Source organism: Syngnathoides biaculeatus, chromosome 4 (assembly GCF_019802595.1).
Source record: "Syngnathoides biaculeatus isolate LvHL_M chromosome 4, ASM1980259v1, whole genome shotgun sequence".
NCBI lineage: Eukaryota > Metazoa > Chordata > Actinopteri > Syngnathiformes > Syngnathidae > Syngnathoides > Syngnathoides biaculeatus.
Window position 1 is genome coordinate 32,402,963 of NC_084643.1, and position 24,780 is coordinate 32,427,742.

General features: G+C 42.3%; 1 protein-coding gene and 2 long non-coding RNA genes across 7 annotated transcripts in view; 2 read left to right on the top strand and 1 right to left on the bottom strand.

Moving 5' to 3' along the window:
* Positions 1-259: 259 nt before the first annotated feature.
* Positions 260-7,203, top strand: LOC133498872 (uncharacterized). The gene is made up of 3 exons (XR_009794483.1): positions 260-339; positions 6,896-6,951; positions 7,063-7,203. It is a non-coding gene; the product is annotated as an uncharacterized LOC133498872 (long non-coding RNA).
* Positions 456-24,780, bottom strand: part of LOC133498865 (rho guanine nucleotide exchange factor 28-like) — a 51,225-nt gene continuing 26,900 nt past the window's right edge. For 3 of the 5 annotated variants that reach the window (XM_061816079.1, XM_061816078.1, XM_061816081.1), the window contains 29 exons: positions 23,413-23,534; positions 22,629-23,002; positions 21,003-21,132; positions 20,553-20,664; positions 19,422-19,502; positions 17,981-18,023; positions 16,473-16,596; positions 15,650-15,794; positions 15,352-15,407; positions 13,340-13,397; positions 12,857-12,986; positions 11,175-11,299; positions 10,972-11,112; positions 10,598-10,848; positions 10,383-10,508; positions 10,186-10,303; positions 9,056-9,310; positions 8,891-8,967; positions 8,638-8,816; positions 8,406-8,503; positions 8,124-8,315; positions 7,238-7,369; positions 7,022-7,155; positions 6,890-6,937; positions 5,880-5,993; positions 5,631-5,795; positions 5,265-5,516; positions 2,515-2,887; positions 456-1,405 (listed from right to left, as the gene is read on the bottom strand). In XM_061816079.1, coding sequence (XP_061672063.1) covers positions 1,215-1,405; positions 2,515-2,887; positions 5,265-5,516; positions 5,631-5,795; positions 5,880-5,993; positions 6,890-6,937; positions 7,022-7,155; positions 7,238-7,369; positions 8,124-8,315; positions 8,406-8,503; positions 8,638-8,816; positions 8,891-8,967; positions 9,056-9,310; positions 10,186-10,303; positions 10,383-10,508; positions 10,598-10,848; positions 10,972-11,112; positions 11,175-11,299; positions 12,857-12,986; positions 13,340-13,397; positions 15,352-15,407; positions 15,650-15,794; positions 16,473-16,596; positions 17,981-18,023; positions 19,422-19,502; positions 20,553-20,664; positions 21,003-21,132; positions 22,629-23,002; positions 23,413-23,534 — 4,346 coding nt within the window. In that variant the 3' untranslated portion in view covers positions 456-1,214. The remainder of the gene's footprint in view (positions 1,406-2,514; positions 2,888-5,264; positions 5,517-5,630; positions 5,796-5,879; positions 5,994-6,889; positions 6,938-7,021; positions 7,156-7,237; positions 7,370-8,123; positions 8,316-8,405; positions 8,504-8,637; positions 8,817-8,890; positions 8,968-9,055; positions 9,311-10,185; positions 10,304-10,382; positions 10,509-10,597; positions 10,849-10,971; positions 11,113-11,174; positions 11,300-12,856; positions 12,987-13,339; positions 13,398-15,351; positions 15,408-15,649; positions 15,795-16,472; positions 16,597-17,980; positions 18,024-19,421; positions 19,503-20,552; positions 20,665-21,002; positions 21,133-22,628; positions 23,003-23,412; positions 23,535-24,780) is intronic. The other 2 variants (XM_061816080.1, XM_061816082.1) reach the window with 2 other exon arrangements.
* Positions 8,686-15,322, top strand: LOC133498873 (uncharacterized). The gene is made up of 6 exons (XR_009794484.1): positions 8,686-8,822; positions 10,217-10,284; positions 13,661-13,765; positions 13,849-14,015; positions 14,096-14,250; positions 14,997-15,322. It is a non-coding gene; the product is annotated as an uncharacterized LOC133498873 (long non-coding RNA).

A 24,780-nucleotide genomic window follows, 5' to 3' on the forward strand; every position in this document is an offset into this window, starting at 1 on the left:
GGCTTTATATTCTTGAGCCAGTTAGTGCCCGTACTGTATTGCTACGCAGTACTGTAGATTTTAATTTACATTTACAAAAAAGACGACCTCAGAGGTGGTCTTTTATTAATTCGATTGTATGGTATTTGTTGCACCTGAGACTAAGATAGAAATACAGTCAGAGATAAATGGCGTTTCGGTTTGGTGGTCTGCTCTGGGCTATCAGTGACCCTTGTCATCGCTGAGGTCAAGCAGCTGACGTTTCTTGGCTTCCGGGGAGGTGCTAACTGCTAAGGGACCGCACAAACAAACGCTGACAAAGATGTGAGGTCAAATTTCGGAGCCATAACGACGATATAAGTAAGATTGACGGCACGCGACGACGATAAATGATATAAACTGCACATAATCGTAAAAAGAATATGTTTCAATACTCACACATGCTTATGTTACCTAGAGTACTTTGGAGGCAAGCAGAAGATTGCAACCATATTTTTATGTGCAGCACAAACCTTTACATACAGTACATCACATCAGTGATTAGTGATTAAAAATAAACCAAACATTGTGTACAGTGCATGAAGCCATTTACATACAATAAATTACCAAGTTGTTACAAATGGAGACAGTGAGAAAAAAAAAAACCACACCAGAATTGTGGCACTTGAAGAAAATTATAAACCTCTTCCAACGGTGCACATAGGTAGCCCTTTCAATAAACTATAGGGTACAGTACATACAATAATTATGTGCATACCTTAGTTATATTTTTTTTGCAAATGTTTACATTCCCTAATAAATATAATTTAAGATCACATGGCAATACAATGGCACTCTATAGGAGAGCAATTAATGCTGTACATAACTTGGGGAAAGCCTAAATTGGCTTCCCCAATATATTTCTTTTTATTTTAAGTGCTCACGGAAAAAAATTGCATCAGTACTTGTGTCTTGGAATTTCCTAGTGCCTTGCTTGAGGGCATGCTGTGGATTCCCCCAGTATCCCGCTAATAAAATAAGGAAATAACCTCATTTACAGATGCAAGTACCAACGCAAAAGGCACAACTGCTTTTGATTAAGCAGGAAGCGCACTGATTGCCGCCACAAACAGTTTTCAAAAGGCACATATGATGCGATTCCCTCACTTGATTAGCCGCGATTACCCACATGTATTTACCTCAATCACAAATACAAATACAGTAAATAAAAACGACAAAGTGCAGTTACTGCGCCATCAGAGGTAAACAATGTTCTCCTCGCCACTGTCCTCCCTGAGATGTCCTTCTAGAGAGAGGTAGGACTGTGAGGGGAGGAGCGGGGCGAGGGAAGGTGAGGAAGAGGGGTAGGTGTTTTCGTAAAGTTCTCGACCTCGCATCTCTGGCCTCCAGGACCCCAGGGAATGTCGATCCAACTGTGGACTGAAGTCTGAAAGAGAGGAAGAGAGATGAGAGGGAGGTATTATAGTTTGCTCTGAGCATCCACAGAAGCAGTGGACGAAAATCTACAAGTGATTCACCCACTCATCCATTTTCTATAGTTTGCCCTTATTCGAGCCTATTCCAGTCCACCCCGAGGAGAACATGCAAACTCCACATAAGCAGGCTCCGAACCCAAAACAGTGAGGCAGCTGTGCCAACCAATAGGTCCCCTTGCTGCCCTAAAGGTGGCAAATTTATTTTCAATAATCTTTAAGTGTCAAAGACGAAATTTCGAACTGGTAGGACAGCACGGTGTACTAGTGGCTAGCATGTCTGCCTCACAGTTTGAGGTTAGTAGTTAAAGGGGAAATCCAGTGCTTTACATGAACAGCATATCTAAGAGGTCATGGAATATGTACTCTATTTTGACAATGTGATGTTAAATCCTCTCTCATTTAAGAGTACTTTGAGAAGATTTTTATTGAGAATTACAAATTTTCAGGGAAGCTGCCATCTTCACAAGTCACATGACCTATGTGCGCGGATGCAACATGTAATGCCGAAGCTCGGCTAACGGCCCCCCGGACGTCGAAGCTCGGCTTGCAGCCTGCCGCCGGAGGCCTTTAGCCGAGCTTCGGTGACGGCGGAGGCCTTTAGCCTAGCTTCGGCGTCCGGGGCTAACGGTAAATGGTGTCCCATGTAATCGAGCGTTTGGAATGGCACGTAACATGTCACATACGCCCACGTAGGTCATGTGACTCGCAAAAATGCCAGTGTCCCTGAAAATTTGCAATTGTCGATTAAAATCTTCTCAAAACACTATTAAATGGGAGAGGATTTAACATCACATTATCAAGATAGAATACCTATTACATGACCTATGGGATACATTGTTCATGCAAACCACTGGATTTCTCCTTTAACATCTTCCATTTAATATACTGTAATTCCTGGCCTACAGAGCGCACCTGGTTATAAGCCTCAGTACATAGAAAGAGTTTAACGCTAGCGCCGCATCACCGCATAAACTGCAGGGTTGAAACCGTGTGAAAAAAGGTGCGGCTTGTAGGCCGGAAATTACGGTATCATATATTAGTATATTACTGCACTACATACACTTGCTGGTGCTCTGCGGCTGTGGTCTGGGTCTGCCGCTGAAGGGATTGACAGAGGTACTGGAAGGCTGACTGCACTCGTGGCTCTTTGAGTAGTGAGCGAATGTGAGCGCATCCTGAGGTTGTTTCCCGTGGGTTTGGCTGAGCAGAGTATTGAGGCTGTTATAGAGACTGGCGCTGAGGCTGAGGTCAGCGCCATAGCTGGAAGCTTGCCGGAGGCCGTCGTGATTCCTCTTCGGGGCGGAGAGCAGGTACTGGTGTGGGTTGTTGTTGGGGGGGTGCTTCTTTTCGAGGGAGTCGAGCAGAGCTGCATCACTCTCGTATGTCCAACAGGTGCCGTCCAGGCTGCCTGAGCGACTGTGAATCGGCGGCAGCTTGGGAGATTTAAAGGACACGAGATCAGATGACACAGAGTGGTGCCCCAGTATTCACAAAAATGTAAATCTTAATATTTGAAGGATTTGCAACTTTTTGACATGGAAATTACTATTCATCAGCCTATCCCGGCTGCTTGTACCACCTGGATTGGTGGGCAGCCCATTGTAAGGCACATTATAGACAGCCATTCAGACTCACAATCACACCTATTGACAATTTAGGGTCTTTAATGACCAACAATGGTGTTCCTACAAGAGAACACTTATGGGCACGAGTTATGGGTCATGAGAAGAAATAAGAACAATATCATTAACAGAAGTAACCGAAACAAGTTTTAATTGCGGTTATGATCGCTATTAGAGATACGGTGAGAAGCTCGGTTATCCGGGAGAGGCTCCTCTGCATCGACAGGAGCCAGATGAGGTGGCTCAAGCATCTGGTTAGGAAGCCTACTGCATGCCTCCCTGGTGAGTTGTTTCCGGCCTGTCCCACAGCAAGGAAGCCCGGGAAATGACTCAGGACAGACTGGAGAAACTAAACTGTTCTTGTCTTTGGAAGGCTTCTTTAGTTCTGAAATTTGAGGTGTGGAGTGTCTCCTGTTTATACTTCAGCGGGTGTGTTCCTTCTGCTCTCTCTAATTTATGAGGGTGTTTATCGTTTAACATGGTTTAAACACGGCCAGCTGTGCTGATCCTTTAACCAAAAAGTCTTTATTATGTCACAAAAGTAAAAGCGTGTCTAACGTCATAATTTCAAACTCTTTTTAAGAGTCCCAGGCTGATAAAATGGGGATGTGCCATGATGCCAGGTGCTCTCTACGTTGACAGGAAACAGTACCCATCAAAGTCAATAGAGCTTGTGCATGTGACGTCACCATTTTCACGCTGCCATATTGCCAGTCAAAAAGAGGTGCTCGACAGTGTGGGGGACATTGAACCCGAGTAGAATATTCACAATACCCGAGACTTGTTGTGCTGTTGGTTATTACAAATATTCAAAGAGGTCATTCTATAGAATACCATCTGAAAAGCGGAAAGATTGATGGATTTTGGATGGATTATGTAGGACTAGATGTTAATATCCCACTATTCATGCATAATTCGGCTCTGAAACTGAATTATGCATGAATCTTAAACGTGCGTAGAGATCACTTCATTTCAGGAAGGAATTATTCTTCTCAATCTCAAATTCACATGTAGTACTTATAATGCCAAGTTGGCTCATTTGAGAACAATGCATATTTAAAAAAACAAATGTCTGTCAGGGAGAGGTTTACCGAAGTATAACGTGTGGCCGCAACACGCTTCTGTGTACATTGGAGATGACCCCGTCTCATTTATTTATTTTTTTTAACACATTGTTCTCAAATGAGCCAACTTGGCCTTACAAGTACTTCCTGGGAAACGCACGGAGGAGCCGACTCGCTTGTTCTCTTTTTTTTCCCCAAATCATGGTTAATGAATGTGAGTTTGTGTAAAACCAGGTGTCATTGATATAAATATTGGTATTTGTCTTGAATACTAGCAGAAAAGATCGATGGATTTCAGCAAAGGTTAACGTAACCGAACAGACTTCCATGTTCACAAGCCGTTGAGAACAGATCCAGCAACGAAGTATTTGTATGTGTATACGCTTTTAAACTTTTCTGTGTAAATCTCGACGACTTACTCACCAAATACATGTGCAGATCCAGATGTCCAAGACAAGCGGAAGCAAATTAATAGTCCAATTTCTTATCGGCGAAAACATCAATTTCAGCATTAAATGTGGGTCCTCTATGCCAAGTGTCTCTCATTTTTCCACATACCTTCGTTTATTATCACCTTCTAAATGTTTTCGGCATTGGACAAAACTCTGGGCGTCGTGCTATAAGAGGTATTTTCATGTTATCTCCAACCGACTTAGCATTAAAGAACGGCTTGTTTGACCGACACTTCCGGCCAGTGACGTGATTTGAAGACGTACGTGCACAAGCTCTATAGTCACATGATGCCAACAATCGTAAGAAGAAAAGGAAATGCCTGTGTTAGGTCATCTTCCAAAACTGTTTTCCAAATGTGAGCGATGCAGCAAGCGACTCACTTTGTGCATCTGTCCTGTGCAGGAAGCATTACAGCTATCGATTGTAACAAAAGAATCCCACAGAAATTACAGAAATTTATCTAACCGCGCCTTTAACTTGATCCAAAGCCAGACTTTGAATATACATATCGTGACAATGACGTCGCAGGACACACTAGTATGCGGAAATCAGACATCGACAGGCTAGAACATTCGAGCATTACAGATAGCTTAATTTCCCCATTTTTCCACAGTATTAAACAGCCTTCCTACTGGTGACATTATTGTATGAATACTTCCTCCTATTCATACCTTGTATCCATCCAGCGGAATGGTGACAGGTAGACTGCTCTGTCGGTTATGCCTCCAGGTCTGGAGGAATCTCTGTTGGGCTTCGAGCTTCTCCTTCTCCCTGTCCACGCTCTTCTGGCCTTCCCGCAGTCTGTCCAGACTGTTATGATACTCCAGCAGCTGAGTTTTCAGTTCCTCTCGCTCGCAACGCAGCCGCTCTGCCTCCAGGATGCATTGCTGCTCACGCTGTTCCAGTGCAGTCTCCTGCTCATTCTGCACAACACATACATTAAATCATATAGACGAGTAGGCACTCTCGTGAGGGAAGCTGGATTTTTCAAACAGACATAGGGTCAGGTAATTCATAGATGACATAATGAGACCAACCTGTTGTTTCTCTCTGGTCACACATTCCTTGTCCCAGCGCTGCTGGTCTTGTTTCAGTTTCACATGGAGTTTCTGCACCTCATCCACCTCTTCCTTCTTCCTCTCCAAAGCCTTCTTTTCAATTTCCTCTGTTTTCTTATCATTGCCCGTCTGCCTCTCCTGCTCCTGCACCACAGCATATCTCCTGTCAACTCTTCGCAAATAGGACGTACCAAAACATTTTGCAGGACAATTCCGAGGCATTCATACGAAGGTGTTTTGGAAGGTGTGTGTGAAGGTGAGGGTCTTGAGCTGAGATTTGTCTCCTTCCTGAAGGAGAATTTTCTGGATCTCAAGACAGCTGTCTTGAAGGGTCACAGCAGCCTGCAAACGTCAAAGAAAGCTACTAATTCTATGGATGTACAAAGACTGCAAGTAAAAATGTAACATCTATCCATTTTCTGAGCCACCTTTGTTCACAAGGGTCGCAGAAGTGCTGGAGCCTATCCCAGGTTTAATCGGGCAGGAGGTGCGACAATTTAGAGTCTCCAATTAATGCATGTTTTTAGGGATGTGGGATTAAAGCAGAGTGCCCAGAGAAAACCCACACAGGGATGCAAGCTCCGCACATGTGGGACCAGGATTTGAACTCTTGGTCCTCAGAACTGTGAGGCCAACCTTCTAACCTGTTACGACACCGTGCTGCCCATCTATAACAATATAACTAATTTAAACACACTTCTACTAATTTCTAGCAAGCTCCAATAAAACAGTTTTTACAAGCTTTAACCCTTGCAGTTAGGCATTGTGCATATTATTTGCGGATTTTCAAAGATCAATGAAATCATCGTCAATGATCATCAATTAATGCTTTGGGAATTTCTACACAAACTCCATGTTGAATTGTAACTTCAGATTTTCAAGTTTGAAGTTCAAGGCAACCGGCCCCATTATTGAAAATCAAAATCGAACTACATTAGTTTGGAGTAAATGATGATACTGGACCTTATTTTTTTTTTTTTTGGTCTTAGCTTAAGCGCTTTTCCATCTGTAGACATTTCCTTAAGTGAGGTTTGGCAGTTTTTGTTTGGGCTGTCAGTGTGGCTTACGTGTAAAAAAAAAAAAAAAAAAAAAAAAAATCTTTTAATTTAGTGAGTGCACCCTATGTGACAATGTAACTGAACAGATTTTATGGTAATTCATTTTTGAAGATAAAAGGGAAGAAGAGACAAAATTGAAAGATGTGCTAATTTTATTCATACATTTGTCTCCTTACTCACCTGCAGACTATAAAGAAGCTGAGTCAGACTCTGGACACTTTCTGCCACCTACAGAATATTATGTTAGTATACCGGGACACTAACAAATATTGATCAACAAACATCTCCAAATGAGAATTATAATGGCAGAACCTTGAACAGTGTATCTTTAGTGTCTCCTTTCTTTGTCTTAGGAGGAGACCTCCACACGACTCCATCCATCGCTGTCCCCTCACTGTCTGATCCAAGAGAGGTGGAGCTCATACTGAGCGTGCTTAAATAATCGGCTGCGGAAACAAAGGGACAAAATGACGTAGCCTGCACATGTTGCATGTCTCACATTGGAGAATTGCAAAAGAATGTGGTTACGTTCTGAGGGAGATTCTTGGATGCTGCTGCCGTGGCTATTGTAGTTGCAGGAATCGGGCCCACGGATTGGAGAGATGTCACTTTGTACAAGAAGGCCATCGTGAGCCTGCAGAATGGTGATCAGGTTCTCCGCTGCAGAGGAAGCAAACAAGACGCAGAAGTTGTGTATTGTGTAGCAGACTCTTTATTGGGGATCTGGTTTATTTTGACTTGATTGAGTACAATATTGAAACTGAAATAGCATTAAATATCTTATACACATTGAAACTAGAAATAAAGCTTTATCTTTCATTCACACTATATTCCTGGCAGCCACAGCAGCCCCTATGTACCCGAGATGTATTGTGCAATAGGATTTTGGACATTTTTGTCCTCCGAAATCCAAATGTGGTGAAGGTGCGATTGAATCAGAAAAATATGCGTCCCATAGCTCCAGGGACTGCCTACAAGTTGTGTGACGCTCGATTACACACTTTCAGGTTTCAATGCGTTACTATGGCCACTTAGGTTTCATGTTAACAGCCTGACTGCCGTGGAAATTTTTCCGATGGTTATAAACGATCTTGCCAGGGATCTACATAATCACAGTGTCGTTTGCACATCCAGTCCGCCTGCGTTGTTTCACGACCATCACATTTTGCCCATGGTGGATGAAATAGACTTGCTGTGGCTGCCGGTAACATAATGTAAATGTAGCATAACGTTATCTAGGTAGAACATGGTATACCAAACACATGTGGACAGGTAGACACAGTATCATTTTACATTTGTACCCAATATTTTAGTTATTGGCATTTCAGATTCCACTTGTTATTGAAAATGCGCTTGCTGAAAAAAAAACATTCAGAGACGTAAATCAAATCACCTTTCTAAGTGGTTGTCTTACCTTCTCTGAGTGCAGCCGTGAGGAGCGTTGAGGCCTGTCTTGGCGACTCAATATCAATTTCCGGTTGTACCAGCAGGTGGCGATGTGCTATGGCTTCTGGAGAGTGCAGCGTTAAGTCAGTGAGCTCAGCATACAGCTGTAATTTCTCCTCCAAACTGTTGCAGATGCGCTGGTCCTGGCTTAACAATGTCTCTACAAAAAAAATACATGTACTTTAATTAATGTGCTCATAGCTAACTGTTCAATCTGTTCATCCAGTATTAAGATGTACTCATAGGTTACCTTGGAACTTTGACATTTTCTGAACCTTCGCTTCCACTGCTCGCTTGGCCTCTTCTGATTCAGCGCTGCGCTCCTCCTCCTCCTCTTCCTCTGGACAACTGCCATGAAGATTAAGTAGGTTAAATAATGATTAATACACACAATACTGTACACAAGCACAAATTACTCTTCCGTAAAACAAAATGTCACATTAATCAATGTACATGTGCACGCAGTTGATTTGAAAACAAACCTCTCGACAGCTTGTCTTATCTGTTTCATCCAAGCATTTCTTTCCTCTCTGGTGGTCGTGTGAACTTCATACATCTCTGGTCCAGCTGAGGAAGCAGAGATGAGGAACATCCCTCGCTCCTCATTGGCTACTTCTCTCACGATGAGCTTCTGCAGTGGGATCACGGGAGGTTTCTGGTCCTGAAAGTAAGGAGAAAATGAATAGATAAGTAAGGCAAATTTAGTAGGGAAGACTTGCACAGGTTGAGGCTTACCACAGCCGCAAATACAAAGCGCTGATCTTTCTCTTGCAGGAACACCATGACGTCAGTAAGCAAAAGCGCCAATGTATCTAGAAGAAAGGGGGAAAAACATACAAATTAGCTGTCAAACAAATCTAAAATGAAAAGATCCAGTTTCAGATATGAAGCTTGACAAACCTTTTAGGCGCCCTGTTGCGGTCTTCCAGTAGAGCAGCCCCTTGTGTTGTAGATCTCTGTGATTGCTGTGCAGGTCTTGCTTGCGAATTACCTTGCCGCTCTTGAGTTTAGCCAAGCTCTTATTCTCCAGCCGGGCGAGCACTTCCTGCAGCTCCTGAGACCTCTCGTACTTATTTACAGTCAGGTCCACTGCGGCGATGATATCCCGTATCTGAGCCAGAGCACTTGACAAGTCTGAGTGTTCCTGACTGCCTTCTGTTGAGAGGAGTGTAACAGAGGTCAAAGTAATGAAATGCCAGTTTTCAAATGGACATTCAAATTTCAGAGAAATATTCATTATTTTTTTGTGTGGTTCAAGATTACAGAAAGTGTTCAGCATTAAGCAAATAAACTACAGTGGAGCCTTGAGATAAGAGTTTAATTTGTTCTGTAACCACACTCAACTCAGAAATCTCAAATCATCTTTCCCCATTTAAATGAATGGGAATGCCATTAATCTGTTCTAGCCTCGTCAAAAGTACCACAAATTTTATGTAATGAGATTTTCAAAAAGAAAAACAGCACTGCATTATACTGTACTTTATAAAATTGTCTAATAATGTCATAAATCGACCAAAGAGGAACAGTTTGGCATAACTCAAACTGTGTGTTGCGTCTTCTGGTGTGTGTGTAATGGCCATCTGGGAGCAGTATAATCCATCCATCCATCCATCCATCCATCCATTATCTGAGCTGCTTATCGTCACATGGTTCTTGGGAGTGCTGGAGCCTATCCCAGCTATCTTTGAGCAGGAGGCTGGGTACACCAGCCAGCCAATTGCAGGGCACATAGAGACAAACAACCAGTTGCACTCACAATCAGACCATAACACCCCTCACACATAGAGATGGCCACAAATTACCTCAATAAAATGCAGTAATCCACAAAGGATAAAGAAAATTTGCCTGTGAGGATTGCTATATTGTCTGTCGGCATCTGTTGCTCCACTGTTTGCATTAAATATCTGTGGCTTAAAAAGTTACAACTAAAATCAATTTAAAGTTTCTTTTTTGGGAGAATTTATCACTATCCAGCTAGCTTTTTCGTTGTCGTTGCGCCCATACTGCTGCTGTATGTGGAGTTGACGTGCCTTGAGTGTAATGTAATATCCTCTCCAACAGGACTGGGTACTTGGTGATGCGCTGAGTGACCAAAAGGATAAACTCTGGTATCCCTCTTCTCCTGACCAGTGAGTTACTGCTCTGTTGCTGCAAGCACACAAACCACAATCAGATTTTATAATCCATAGATCTTGAAAGCATACAGTATTTTAGACCTCTGACCCACTTTGACAAAGTTCTGGAGTTTTTTATTCTGTTGCTGAAGCTCTTTGAAGACGTTGACAGCTTCCATGTGGTGACTGCAGAAATCTCCATATACTTGCTTCATCTTTTCAGCATTTTCATCTGAGAACTGAAAGGAGGATCTTAATTTTGTTTTATGGGTGGACGTCTATATCATTTTTGCAATCGTGAACATGAAGTGTATGTCTCATTACACACCTGCTGAAGCAGGATGTCTCCAATGTGATGGATGAGGTAATTTCTCTGGTTCTCAGATTGGATTGAAGCCTGTCTGCACTCTTGCAGTGATCCGAAAAGATTCCTGTGGAAGAGCAGCAAGGAATCCAAGCACGGGAAAATCCGGGCCACGCAATCCCAGTCCAGTTGGAGCTCCTCTAGCATGCCTCGTCTGAACACTTCCGACATGACTGTCAGAGTCTGGATATGGTGCAGTTCTGTTTGCATTAATTCTACAGAAAGGCAGCAAAGTGGATTATGATTATAATACAAATTTGAATGTTCACGGATTAAAAAGCAAGGAGCTTTGGAATGAAATGGGCAAATGACACTCAATGAGGTAACCCCAGCCTCACCATAAATGACATCCTGCCGTTTGATGGCACGCCTGTCATGCTGCCTGCAGAAGTCGGGACTGACTGCGAGGCTCCACGATTCTGCGTCGAGTCCCAACAGGTCGGCTGACAGATCGCTCAGTAGGGGAGCATCGACTTCATCTACAAAAAGTAGACTTTTTAAAGTAGCCTGAGCTACCTGACCATAAAAGTTTTTGACGTACCCTGTGAAGTGACTGGTGGGTCGATTGAAGGAGGGGTTGTTGTAGTAGGAGTCCCCTCCTCAGAATGTGAGTTGTGAGCTGTCGGAGGGGAATCAACCTCCACCCCTGCTGTGTCACTCAGCCGTCTATATGAAAAAAAAAAAGGGATATAAAAATTTCCGTTTAGCTGCTACAGCTTTGAAGTCTCAGTTCTTAGCTACAAATTGCTATTTGAAGGTTTTTAAATGCATTCAAATGGCAATGTTTGATTTTATAAAAGGTATTTGGACCCTTGTGATGATAAGCAGGTCAGAAAATGGATGGATGGATTTTATAAAGATATTTGGACCCTCTGCATTAGTTTACAATTGCCAGAAGAGCTGAGTTCTTTTACCAGACTTTTTTTTAGAACCATTAAATTGAAAATAACGTCACAAAGCTGGCGGCACGGCGGTGCAGCTGTAGATCGTTGGCCTGACAGTTCTGAAGACCGGGGTTCTAATCCCGACCGTGCTTGTGTGGAATTTACATGTTCTCCCCATGCTTGCGTGGGTTTTGCTTGTGTGGAATTTACATGTTCTCCACATGGCTGCATGGGTTTTCTCCGGGCACTCCGGTTTCCTCCCACATCCCAAAAACATGCAACATTAATCGGTCGGACACTCTAAATTGCCCCTAGGTGTGCTTGTGAGTGCGACTGCTGTCTGTCACGGTGTGCCCTGCGATTGCCTGGGAACCAGTTCAGGGTGTACCCGGCCTCCTGTCCAATGATTGATGGGATAGGCTCCAACACTTCTGAGATCCTTGTGAGGATAATCGGCTCAGAAAATGTATGTATGAATGTCACAAATACTTTTATTTTTTAATGAAAGGCACAGGATTTTGCTGAAAATCTGCATTGTTACTCGATATCATGATACAACAAAAGGTATACTTAAAACTTTAATTTGACAGCTTAAACAATATTTAAAGTACCACTAAACAGTCTCGTACGTACTTGGCAAAGAACTGTTACTGTTAAGTTTGCATGTTCTCCGCGTGGCTGTATGGGTTTTCTCTGGGTACTCTGATTTCCTCCCACATTCCAAAAAGTAGGCCAATTGAAGATTCCATTCTGTACGTGTGAATGATTGTTTGTTTACATGTGCCCTGTAATTGGTTGGCTCGCCTTTCGCCCAGTTAGCTGAGATGTGGGTCAGCACGACCTTAGTGAGGATGAGCGGTACAGAAAGTGGATAGATGGATGGATGCTGAGTGCATTAAGGACCGCAAAGTTCATGTCAATGTCACATAGTGACGGGTTTATCAAGGACAGATTGTTTCTCAAATATAGTACATCCCAGACACTATTCAAAGAGTCAGCATTATATCACACCTGCTGTTTTGTGGATGCAAGAGACGTTTTGGGAAGAAAACATTATTTCTAAGCTGTGTAGCAGCATGGAAAATGTTTTTTTTTCCTTTCTTTCTTGCTGAAACCTTGTAGTGGGAGGGATAAAATACAACTTTCATTAAAAGCTACACTGACATTTTTTGTGGGACAACTGTGGCCAGTAAAAATATTGAAACCCTCATTCACAACATGCCTTCGAAAATGCCACTTAAAACATTTATTACGATTGTTTTTTTTTTTGCAACTACTGTGTTGAAATTCATCTAATTACCGTTAATACACAGGGTTGAACTATAGCTGTAAATCCTACCTGTTCTCTAAAGACACAGTGAGGCTTTTGGGCAGAGGCGCGAGTGTTTCTCGCTTTTCTTTGGGCGTTGTCATAAGTGAGGAAGCTGGGGAAAGTGATGAGGAGGAGGAAGTGTTGTCTTTCACAGAATCTGGAAGAAACACCGGAACAACAAGATAGAATTTGACTTGTAAATTTGAAATGAATGAACGACGTTTGAAAGCTACAAATTTAGTGAGAAACATAATCTGTCAGTGGGAGGACGATGTCCTTGTGCAACCTCTGTGCTTAAAATATGTGCAAACAAACATAAATTCCATCCAGGATGGATCCCCCACTCAGACCAATTAAAATTTAACTTAGAGGTGAGCCAGGGGACATGGTAAATGGGTTACTTTCAGCAACAGGGAAAACATGGGAGAACAGGTAAATGGGAAAAGAATAAATGAAGAGAGAAGGAGGATACGGGAGACAAGAGGGGGGGGGGTGTAATTTTTGACTCACTCTGTGGGAGAGACGAGGTCTTGCTTTTCATCAGCAATGCATTCTTTTCCTGCAGCTTCTGAGGAAACATGTCGTATAAACTTAAGATGATGAAGAACACACTGGTGCCTTTAAAATCTAATAAGTATTGGGTTGTTGTTTTTGGAACATCAAAATAAATGAACTAAATTTGGAGAAAATACTTTACGAAACGCAACGGTGTACACTGCTGTTACTATTTTTCACTGTTCAGATCATCACATGATTCCAGGAATTGCTTTTGTCGCCAAGTGTTGGAATTTATTCTTCCAGGAAAAAATGTATTTCTGATTTCGCATTCAGCCTCAGACTGGCATTGCACTAGCGTGAAAGAAGGAGAGACAAAGGCAGCCTGCAGCCTACTGTAGCACACAGCCCTTATGAGTTTCTAAGAAGGACGTCAACAAGGTAAGATTTGTAAATACAATTGAAAAAGTTGCATTGGTAAATTGATGTTGAGATTCTAATTTATAAAATTATATTATAAAAAGTGGAAATTGGCAGGGGGCAACACAGTTGACAACTTGCTTAGCACATCTGCCCCATGTCTGAGAACCCGGGTTCAAATCCAGCCGCTCTGTGTAGAGTTTGCATGTTTTCCTTGAGGGGGTTGTCGCCAAGTACTCCAGTTTCCTCCCACATCCCCAAAACATACAAGGTAGGTTAAGTGAAGAGTCCACATTGCCCGTTGGTGTGAAAGTGAGTGTAAATGGTTATTTGTTTATATGTGCCCTGCAGGTTGGAACAGCTGGCGGAAGGTCTCTGGTGTGTTATGTGACAGAAGAGTCTCTGCTAAGACGAAGGGCAAAGTTTATAAAACGTTGGAGAGGCCCGCCATGATGTACAGATTAGAGACGGTGGCACTGAAGAAACAACAGGAAGCACAACTGGAGGTGACAGAAAGGAACATACCGACGTTCTTGCTCGGAGTGAGCAGTTTGGATAGGATTAGAAATGAGCTCATTAGAGGCAGAGCCAAAGTTGGAGCTTTTGGAGACAAGGTTCGAGAGAGCAGACTTCAATGGTTTGGACATGTCCAGAGGTGAGAGAGTGAGTATATTGCTAGAAGGGTGCTGAGGATGGAGCTGCCAGGCAAAAGAGCGAGAGGAAATCAAAGACATGACATGAGGATGCTGGGTGTTAGAGAGGAGGATGCATGAGATAGGCTTAGATGGAAAAAGATGACAAGCTGTGGCGATCCCTAACGGGACAAGCCGAAAGGAAAAGAAGAAAGAAGAAGATGTGCCCTGCAATCGGCTAGCAACCAGTTCAGGGTGTACCTCGCCTCTTGCCCAGTGTCAGCTGGGATAGGCTCCAGCAAGATAAGCGGTACAAGAAATGGATTAATGGATGGAAATTGGAAGGGTCATTTTAGGACAAGGCTGCAGTACTAGTTTTTTTTTTTTTTTTGCCAATGACTATTGGTATAGTCTTTAAGCATGTTTTGTTCGACAATTTGTGTCCAAATATCTATTGCTTAAAAGGTTACAACACCGAAACATCAATGGTATTCATTAACGTATCTAAGGCATTTTGAAGTGTTTGTTAGCATTAAACTAAGTGGCCTTTCCCAAGGCAAAGCTATAATATGTGGTAGTTTGAAATCAATAATTCTCTTTGTTTTTGTTTAATTTTCCAGTAATCTTCAACTGGGAGAGGAACTGAAGAGCCCGAAGTCTATTTTTTGAAGAATTGTTCATTCTTTGCCAAATTGTAGCATGTCATGAAGCAAGTTGCGTTCATTGCCACTATACACTGTTTTGAGGGGAAATATGAGTTACTGACTTCATTACAAGTACAAAGAAGCAATGTGAATCATGGGAACAAAGTTAGTGAAACAAAACATTTTGGTCACTGCCAAAACGTTTGGCCACAACTGTACGCTCCATGTGTTTGGATGAAGACCCAAACAGCAACTGCATTTCAAAGAGCAAACGAAAATGATTATTTTTGCTCATTGTTATTGGAGACCAAAGGCAGTGTACGATAGTTACCTTTCCACATGGTGCAACAGAGTCTCGACAGTTCTTATGGACGTTCACGAAACAGTCTGCAGACAAAAAAACAGACAGACCTCTGGTTAATGTAATAATTTCCCTGATACACAAAATAAGTGGCGTCCAGATGGCCATCAAAACTGCCAATCAATGTTGACTTTCGAGGGGGAAGAGAGCTGACTTAATGTCTTTTGTGGGCCAAAACAAAGGCAGAAAGTGTGAGGATATTTACATAAACCCTGACAGTTGAGTCACCCCAAGACATAAAACAACACCACCACCTCAGAATACTTACTGGAGCACTGCAGCAGCTCCTTCCCAGAAACAGACTTGTCACAAGCCACACAGACAGGAGGACAAGATAGGGACACAAGAACAAACTGGTGTCCGTTCGGGCCACCGCTCTTGTCCTTTCCATCCTTTCCCTCTTTCCCTTTCACCTGAAAAAGCAAGCCGTAAATAATACGCATTTACCCGTGAAGCTGACATTTACTACATTTAATGCCACAGTGTGAAAAAATAATAAGGAGAAGTGGCCAGCTTCCCGCTGGGTTACACCTGTTGAAGGGGTGTTAGGTCAGATAAAGGCCCTTTGAGTGAGGCCCTCTGTTAACTTTGTTCTGGTCCATAGGTTCTGCTAATGTGGTGCTTTATCCTTAGGGGAGAATTAAGGGGGATTTCTGTGTGTGCGAGCGAGCAATGTTTATTTTCCTATCAAACTCTACAAGGAAGATGAAGAGTTCATGTTTGTTTACTTGACTGGTTGTGTATATGTACACACATGGCATCATGCTCTGAAACAGATGTTGTGACTATGGCGTATACTACAGAACGTGTTTGGTTCCTTATGATGTTCTCGGAGCTCGGGCGTTATGTAAGAGGATATTTTTTCTGTCTCCTGTTGCTAAGACCCGAGGAGAGGGAATTTTCTCCCTCGCCAAATAAAGGCACCCCGCATAGACAACGGCTCCCCTGCACAGGAATTCTGACCCGGCTTGTCTGAGAGATGGTAAACCTTTTATAGCTCCACTTCGGGTGTGAGGCGATGTACTTGGGTACGGTTATTAAATACAGCGGTAAACCTTAGCCTGAAGAGGTTACTTTCTATTATGGCTCACCTTGGTTTTGTTGCGAGTGCTCGACATCCTGCTCTTGAGGAAACTGAAGGTCCGGCTCACTTTATACTTCTCTGACTCGACTTTGGATGGAATTATGTATTTGTCCCACTCTTCATCCTCGATCCTATTCCACCATAAACGTATCGGTTAGTCATCAGTCATCCCATTGCTGGCCTCACTGAAGGCCAAGATGCAAAACCCATGATATTAGTATTTTTTTATTACCAAATATTACATACTACTACAGATTTAATAGCTTTGGATTCTAGCATCATGCTGAGATGAAAGAATGTCCAGACAGTCTTCCAGGACTCTGCTCTACAGCGTATTATTCTTGATAACATGCTTGGCATGCTTGGGTGTCACTACGGTCTCTAGTGGATGCTATTTATAGGACGACCTCGGAGAGATGCAATTAACATCATGTTAACTATTAGCAGCAACCTAAAACTAGCTTCACTTAACACTGAACAGACAGTCACGGGAGAGCGTGAAGAAGAAAACGACATGCAACGTGAAATCAAACCAATAACATGGCCTAAATTTAGAAGTCACGGCGGTTCTGTATGTGCAGAATGGATGTGGTTAATGTAGTTGAAGGTATTGTAAAATTGTGTTAAAACAGGTTGAGGCGTACATGCATGGCTCTGAGGCCACTTTGGTGAACACATACTCTTTAAGGAACTCTGTGAGGGTGAGGTGTTGGAGTGATGCGCTGCTCTCCTCCTCTGCTGACTGGGCCCGCTTACGGAAACCCAAAACCCTGCATGATGGATATGACACACCTCAAACCAGGCTATTTTTTTCCCCCCCATCAGGAGATTCAATAAATTACCAGTTTCTATTATTAGAGTAAAGGAATTGGGTTTTAAATACTAGTAAAGGTTTTAGCAAGCCATTTATTATTAGCGACGTGACAACACTGGACGGATTTTAATATTGTTAAGCGAAAGAATGAGGGTTGGCTTCTTCAGCCTAACTGCATTTAAATGATAGGATGATACACTATCAAATCTTTCCTCTATTAGCAATACATGATATTAGTGGGCAAAATACATGAGGACATTATAGACTTATGAGCCTGTGACAATGACAAATTAAGAAAGTGAAATTAGTATCCATTGTGTGGTTAAAAAAAAAAAAAAAAAGCTCATGTTAATGTAGCTTAGCAGATGAAGCACGCTTTATCACATCATAGTGTTAAAATTGCAAAAAGAGTCGAGGCAAGGATGCCGCTGTTTGCTTTTGAGGTTATTTTGAGTTTGCAATCAAGAGCATATACTGGTCCCTGCCTTGCAAAAGGAAGTTTGTCACATCCTGCCCCTTCAAACCCCAAACACAGGTCAAACACTGAGGTCTCACACACAGGCATAGCCATCAGAGTTAATCTCTTACTGCAGCCCAACGGTGATGCCCAAAAAGGGTGAAGTCTGTTTTGACATATGAGTAAGGCCCTACACACTCGAACAGATCTCATCTCAGCTCATATAGAGAGCCATTGCGGTTACCTCTTTTCTTTGGAAGCCTCCGTCAGGTTCAGCACACTCTGCTCTGTAATGTAGAGTGTCAGAGAATGAGTGAGTGAGAAATAAATATGTCATTCAAAGGAAGGAAGTTATTACAAACCGAGTGAACCCAAAGCCAGAGGTTGAAAATTTTATCCCATTGGCAGAAGAGTGAAAAAGTCTGAATGCCGTACACCCACACACAGACAGACCGAACATGGCACCATGGTTTTAAAGGGACGACATTAAAAATAGAACGGCCAAACCAAGAGAAAAACCCAGAATGAAATGAAACTGCAACCTTCAAACCCTTTATTAGCCATCTCCAAAGCTTTAAGGTCATACTGGAACTATTTTCGCTGAAGTTCTTTTTTTAAATTTGAGAACATACATGACATGAAGCTTTGGAGAAAGTCTGTTTTTGATTAGACACCAATTCAATATAACATCACCACTTGCAACTTGTATACTGCATGAGAATTTCAGGTTGTCAGTCCCTCATGTCTAAAAGGACACTATAATTTACCGTAATTTCTGGCACACTTTCAACCCTGCGGCTTAAGCAGTGATGCGGCTGACTTTTGCATTTTTTCCTAAAAGCCGCAAGGGGGCACTCGAGCGGGAAAAAGTAAGAGTGGTGGAATGTGTGTCCCGAGGAAGTGACTTTTACCGGTATGTTTCTTATTTATTTATTTATTTATTTATTTATTTTACACTTGGGTCTGTTAGCGCCACGCATTCGTTAGCGATGCACTAGCTCTGTTACTGCCGCGTCTCAGTGATTTAGGCATGTTTTTTTTTTTTTAACTGGCCCTGTTAGTGCTGTCCAACCATGTTGCTATGACATGTTGCATGTATGTTTTCTTTTTTTCTTAAAACCAGCCCAGTTCATGCTACCGTGTTACTGCTATGTTAAGCTAAGCTAAGGTATTAAAAGTTTGAAAACTCTTTGTGTGTACTGTCTTTCTTTGTAAATATTTCGTGTTTCAATGTGGGTTTCAATGTGGGCACTTGCGGTTTTTAAACAGGTGTGGCTTATGTATGTAACAAATGGTATTTCCTTATGTACTGGGTGAGGCTTATAATCAGGTGTGCTCTGTAGGCCGGAAATTACGGTATTTCATAATAAAATCAATATCTTGATTCACATTGACAAATATTAAATTGACGTTTATTGTTGTGTTTGTTTTGACCTGAGAGGTTTTTGTAACATCTGAACTCGCACACAAAGGGCAAAAAAAGCTGAGTGGACTGTATCAATGATTTTATCTGTGAAACAGATTTGAGTACATTATTATGTAGTTTAAAAAGGTACTCAGTGGTCCACCATGATACCCTAATGCTTTTTGTGTGCATCTCCTGATTATTACCAGATTGCCCCCGATGAAGAGATACACCTTAATGCCCATAGAAACTCCCGGCGGCATCTTTCTGATGTACTTACTAACTTGGTTGAGTCGAGAGAGTGATTTAGAGAGAGATAAAGCCTGAAGTAGAGAACGACCACTGCTGTTGAATGCACCATCTACGTACACAAATGAAGCAGGTCCTTAATACTGGACACTGACACACTTGAACACAGTTTTAGTGTTGTCTTGCAGCAACAGGGACACTAAACACAGTGGATATAAAAAGGGCACATACGCCTGTTGAAATAATGAAACCAAGATAAATTTAAAAAAACATTTCCCAACGTGTATCTGGAATATTTTGTTCTACTTCAATAAAATCAAGGTTGATATTTTTAGCCAAAATTCGAAACGGTGGGTATGTCTGACACGATCACAACATCGCCCATCACCTGAAAAAACACCATACCTAATATGAAACATGGTGATGGCACCATTGTGCTTTGCGATGTTTTTCTTTAGTGGGAATTGGAGCCTCAGTCGAGATGGAGGAAATTATCAAGAGTTTTAAATAGCAGTCTAGAACAGCTGAACTTTACTTGGGGTTAATCACAGCCACTTGAAATGGTGGCAGGTGTGTGCTGTCTGACGTTCTACAATTTGAATGTGATTGGGTAATTCAGCTAAATCCCAGTTAGAACAGGATGCGCACAGTTGTCCAACCACATGACTTTGTTTATTTTTACTTCCCTCCTTGAAAATATATATATTTAAATACTGTAAATTGAGTTGTACAGCTTGTAGGTCATATTAATAGCCATCCATCCATTTTCTTAGCCGCTTATCCTCACGAGGGTCGCGGGAGTGCTGGAGGCTATCCTAGCTGTCAACGAGCAGGAGGCGGGGTACACCTTGAACTGGTTGCCAGCCAATCGCAGGGCACATCGAGACAAAAAGCCGCACTCACAATCACACCTAGGGGCAATTAAGAGTGCCGAATTAATGTATGTTTTTTGGGATGTGGGAGGACACCCACGCAGGTACATGGAGAACATGCAAACTCCATACAGGCGGGGCCAGGAACGAACCCTGGACCTCAGTACTGTGAGGCCAACGCTTTACACCTGAACCACTGTGCCGCCATATGAATAATGATTTAAAATCTATATCTTGGCAATCAGATGAGCCACCCATTCACAACAGAAAAGGGTTCAGAGTCCGCTCACCTTCTGCCAGGTCAGCAACCGTTGCATCTCTGTTTAGAAAGGGGCGCGAGGGCCTCGCCTTGGGGGAGGAGTAGGAATATGAACGCAGTCGAACCTCGCCTTCCTCCGAGTTCTGGATGAGAGCAGGGACAGAGCAGAGGGCAGCAAGCAAACAGCCTGAGAACAGAACATTTTTGCATAACGCTGAAAAACTCGATATGTCTGACCTTTTTATCACAGCATTGAGCTGTTGATGGAGTTCACATATCTGCATATTGGTATTTTACAAACACACTCAAAAAGATTGATCACCCCCAGTTAAGAAGTTGTACTTTTTGTCCATAGACACGTTTCACTTTCTTGGAGGAGACGATCAAAATTATGTAAAAGCGTAGCTGATTTATCATATAACGGCCAAGAAGTGAAACAATCAGAGAGGTATTTGCGGAAAATTCACATGAAGGACAATACCTTAGTGGGCTTTTCGGTGTTTGCCTGAGATTGGTTAAAGTCTGGGGAGCTGGAGTGCTGGTTCGAAGCAGAGCAGGGGTAAGAATTTCCCACTATGTCCTCTTCTCCGCTATCACACTCGAGACTTGGACTGATAAAACACAAGAACCAATTTACACTTTGCTGATTCCCAAGCACACAAATGTACTGGCCAGTTTTGTTGTAAACATTGGATAAATGACAAAAGATAGGACGGATGACATTTCAGCTTCTGCAAATTACATTATAATACAAGACAATTATTAACGTAGTGACACTGGATATGGGAGTGGGGGGGGGGGGGAATTTCATGACTGGAACCTAATTGACAAAGGAGGCAGGTGTGGTGGTCAAGGTGATTAACTAATCATTGACGAGAAAGGGGGGAGGATGCCCTGTCTCCTCCTCATGGACTGGGACTGATTGGGGACTACTGAGTTGCAGTACATGGTTAAAACATTAGGCACAAGGTTCACTGGACTGTGCTCACACCTTAGGCATAGAGGGTTGTCATGAGGGTAAATTTTGTCCAGTCTCTCAATTGAGTGCTGCAAACGATGTACAATTTTAAATTGTATAAGATCACGCCTCAAGCATAGTAGTATGTATCTGCCTTAGGATGCATTCTCTCATGCTGGTTCATACTTTTACACATCATTTTGTAAATATTAACTACCCTATCCTTCACCCTAGGGTCATGGGTCTAATATGGCAATTCATTTTGAAATATTTCATGATTGTTCAAAACTTACTGCAAGTGAAAGTCTGCCTGAAAGGACTTGTTGACAGATGGTCTCTGAGGGTCTCTGTTAATGGTGGTTGAACTATTTTGTTAAGCGGCATCATCCACCATTTTGTACATGAACGCTTAAGTTTTTTTGTCACTTTGGTCAAATGCAACTTAACGCTCGGCCCATATCATACAAATAAACGGCAAATAGGCCTTTGAAAAACACAAATGCTCAATTGTTTCCAGCCTCCTTGTCACATTCTTTAAATTGTATGGTGTATCCATACAAGATTTTCAGTCCTTATTTATCACAATGTCAAAATACAAAAAAAATAAATAGATTCCCCCATCCATGACAATATGCATTTAGAATCTGCAGTAGTTGCTCTATATTGTGGGGAAAAGTGTTAGCTCAAATGTTAAAAATTCCATTCATCTTTCATTCATCTAAATCAGGGGTCTCAAACTGGCAGCGGCTTGATGCAAGCAGAGAATTATTTTTCTTTGAGTGAATGTTACAGTGGTGTTGCCATGGAGAGTTTCATAAATAGTTTTGCATAAAACTTGTTTACACCAGCTTCCTCTCTTATCTTATTTTGTGCAAAAAAAAAAAAAATAGTTAAAAAGACGTTTTTTTGTTTTTTTTTTAAATTGCATGAATGTGCACTGAGGCTGCGGCCCAGCCTCAGCTATAATGTGCCCACAGCGGCCTCCGAGGTGTATTAAGTTTGAGACCACTGATTTAAATGGATGGGACGCAGGCTCATATTGACACATATTTTTTTTTTACTTTCAGGTTAAAGTTAAAACATCCAAGTGAGGATTAATTTTTGAGCATGGAAAAAAAAAAAAAAAATCTGATAAAAGTACCATCATACCTCAGTCCACGGGTTGCCGCTGACAAGTTGCATCCTCTGCCGTTCAAAGTGGGAGAGACTGGAAGGGTGGTTTGCGGCTGTCGCTTCTGTCCTCCTTCAAACAAACGGAAAGCGGAAGCCAGGGGGGAGGACGGGAAAGATCGAGGGAGAGCAAAGGGGGAAGAGGGAGAGGGGGGAGAGCTGTGAAGAGATGACTCTTTGGATTTCTCCGGGCCTGGGTTTCGGATAGCCCTCTTGGCGTTTTGCGGCGTGGGTGGGTGAGGATTTTTGGGACACATCTTTGAGTCGGGGGGTGTCATGGAGAAGAGGTCCCAGCAAGGCCTGCCAACATCAGGCACTGGCCGAGAGCGGTATTTCATGTCAACATCATCCACCTGGAAAAGAAAAATGTAGGAATGTATTCGTGTAATGTATTAGTGCACAATATTTGAGCCTTATCCATTTCTTTCTTTTTACCTTTATGAGTAAACAATATAATATATTCAGTCAGTGTGTGTTTTTTGTCAAAAATGACTTAGACACCAACAAGGGTGGAGCATGGGAAAAGGAAACATTAAAGTTTGGACTGTATCCAGAAAAACTACAACCCCTATTACCTTTGTACACACTTTGTCCATGCCAATGCCCACACCCTAACCCTGTCAGCTCACAAACAAACCGATTTTTTTTTTAAACCTCTGTGACAGATTGGCTGTCTTCCTTTTATCAGTGCTTTTCATACGAACTATAATAATGATGCACAACATACATTAGCTCTCACAACATAAATAAATACCCAACTGACCTGATCCACCACCGTGGAGTTGGCATAAACTTTGTCTTTCCCGTGGATCATCGCTGACAGCCTGGCAGCAGCAGCCAAAGTCGGGGACGAGGCTTGGCTCTCGCCTATGGACTGGCTTTTTTCTGTTGGGAAGCAATTTTTCAATATTACATTCAGTTTCTACAGCAACTGCAAAATAACCCCTCACAAACACGGGAAGTGACATAGACATCCTGGGCAACTGAGCGAGCCAAGACTCCATGTGAATATGTGTGTGTGTCGTGTTTGTCCCGAAGGCTCTTTGCACACACACGTGAATGGGTGTGTCAGGCGTTGTGCCTAGGCATCTGTAGGCTTGTTTCTTCCCCCACCCGGCAGAGAAGACAACTTCCAGTGAGCACACAGTAGCATTGAGGGGAACCTTTTTGACACAGTAGAGCCACTGTGAGTAACAGGCAGGTTTAGCTCTGCGAAAACACCCCTGCTCTTAAAACACACACGCTCCACAAAACAAAGCTTCTAAACACCGTTTCTGGGAATGACTTCAAATAGTAGTATGAGTTTAGGTACTGGGTAGAGAGAGAGAGGGAAAAAAAAAAAAGATATATACAATTAAGCCTTGTAATGGAATACTTATTTCACGCATTTTGCTATACTCGTCTACATTCATACTGACCATCAGGTGAACCATGTTTTTGGAGATCAATACCACAATTACAACCTCATAACCGCACTGTTTATAAGTCAGCTTTTACACTCAGTGAGACATTGAATGGAAAAAAAATAATTCCAAACAAAGTTCACAACCGGTCGTACAGTACAATGCTCATCGTGTTAACCCGAAGCGAAGCCCTCCCTAACGTAGTTATTGTCATGTTTTGAACTACAACCTCACTATATTGAGGACTATGTTGGTGTCTGTAAACGTGTTCCAAAAACATTTACTCTACATTCAGAATCAGGTGACACTCAAACTGCAAAACCAGATAGTTTGGGCCTCCAAGCTCCTGGCACCACACAGTTGAAGAAAAGAAGTCCAACTTCATAAACTCGAATAAATCAGACCAACAAATGGCCGTGCTTCATGTCGGCCGAGCGTCCAATAAATCCCGCAAGGAGTCAAGCAGACTTTGATGAGAGATCCAGATGATTCTTGGTCCATTCATGTCGAACGTAAAGGTGCAGATGTAAGACACACACGTGTATAATATAAAGAACAAACATCACGTTCATCAGAACTTGCAAACCACGATACTAACTCTGGGAGTACACTTTGTCCTAAAACCTCAAACATATCCAAAATCGCAGCTGATAGTACAAAAGAGGAAACAACATAGAGTAGCCAACTTAAAGCCTTCCCGATCCTTGTATTTGAGAGAGAACGTTATA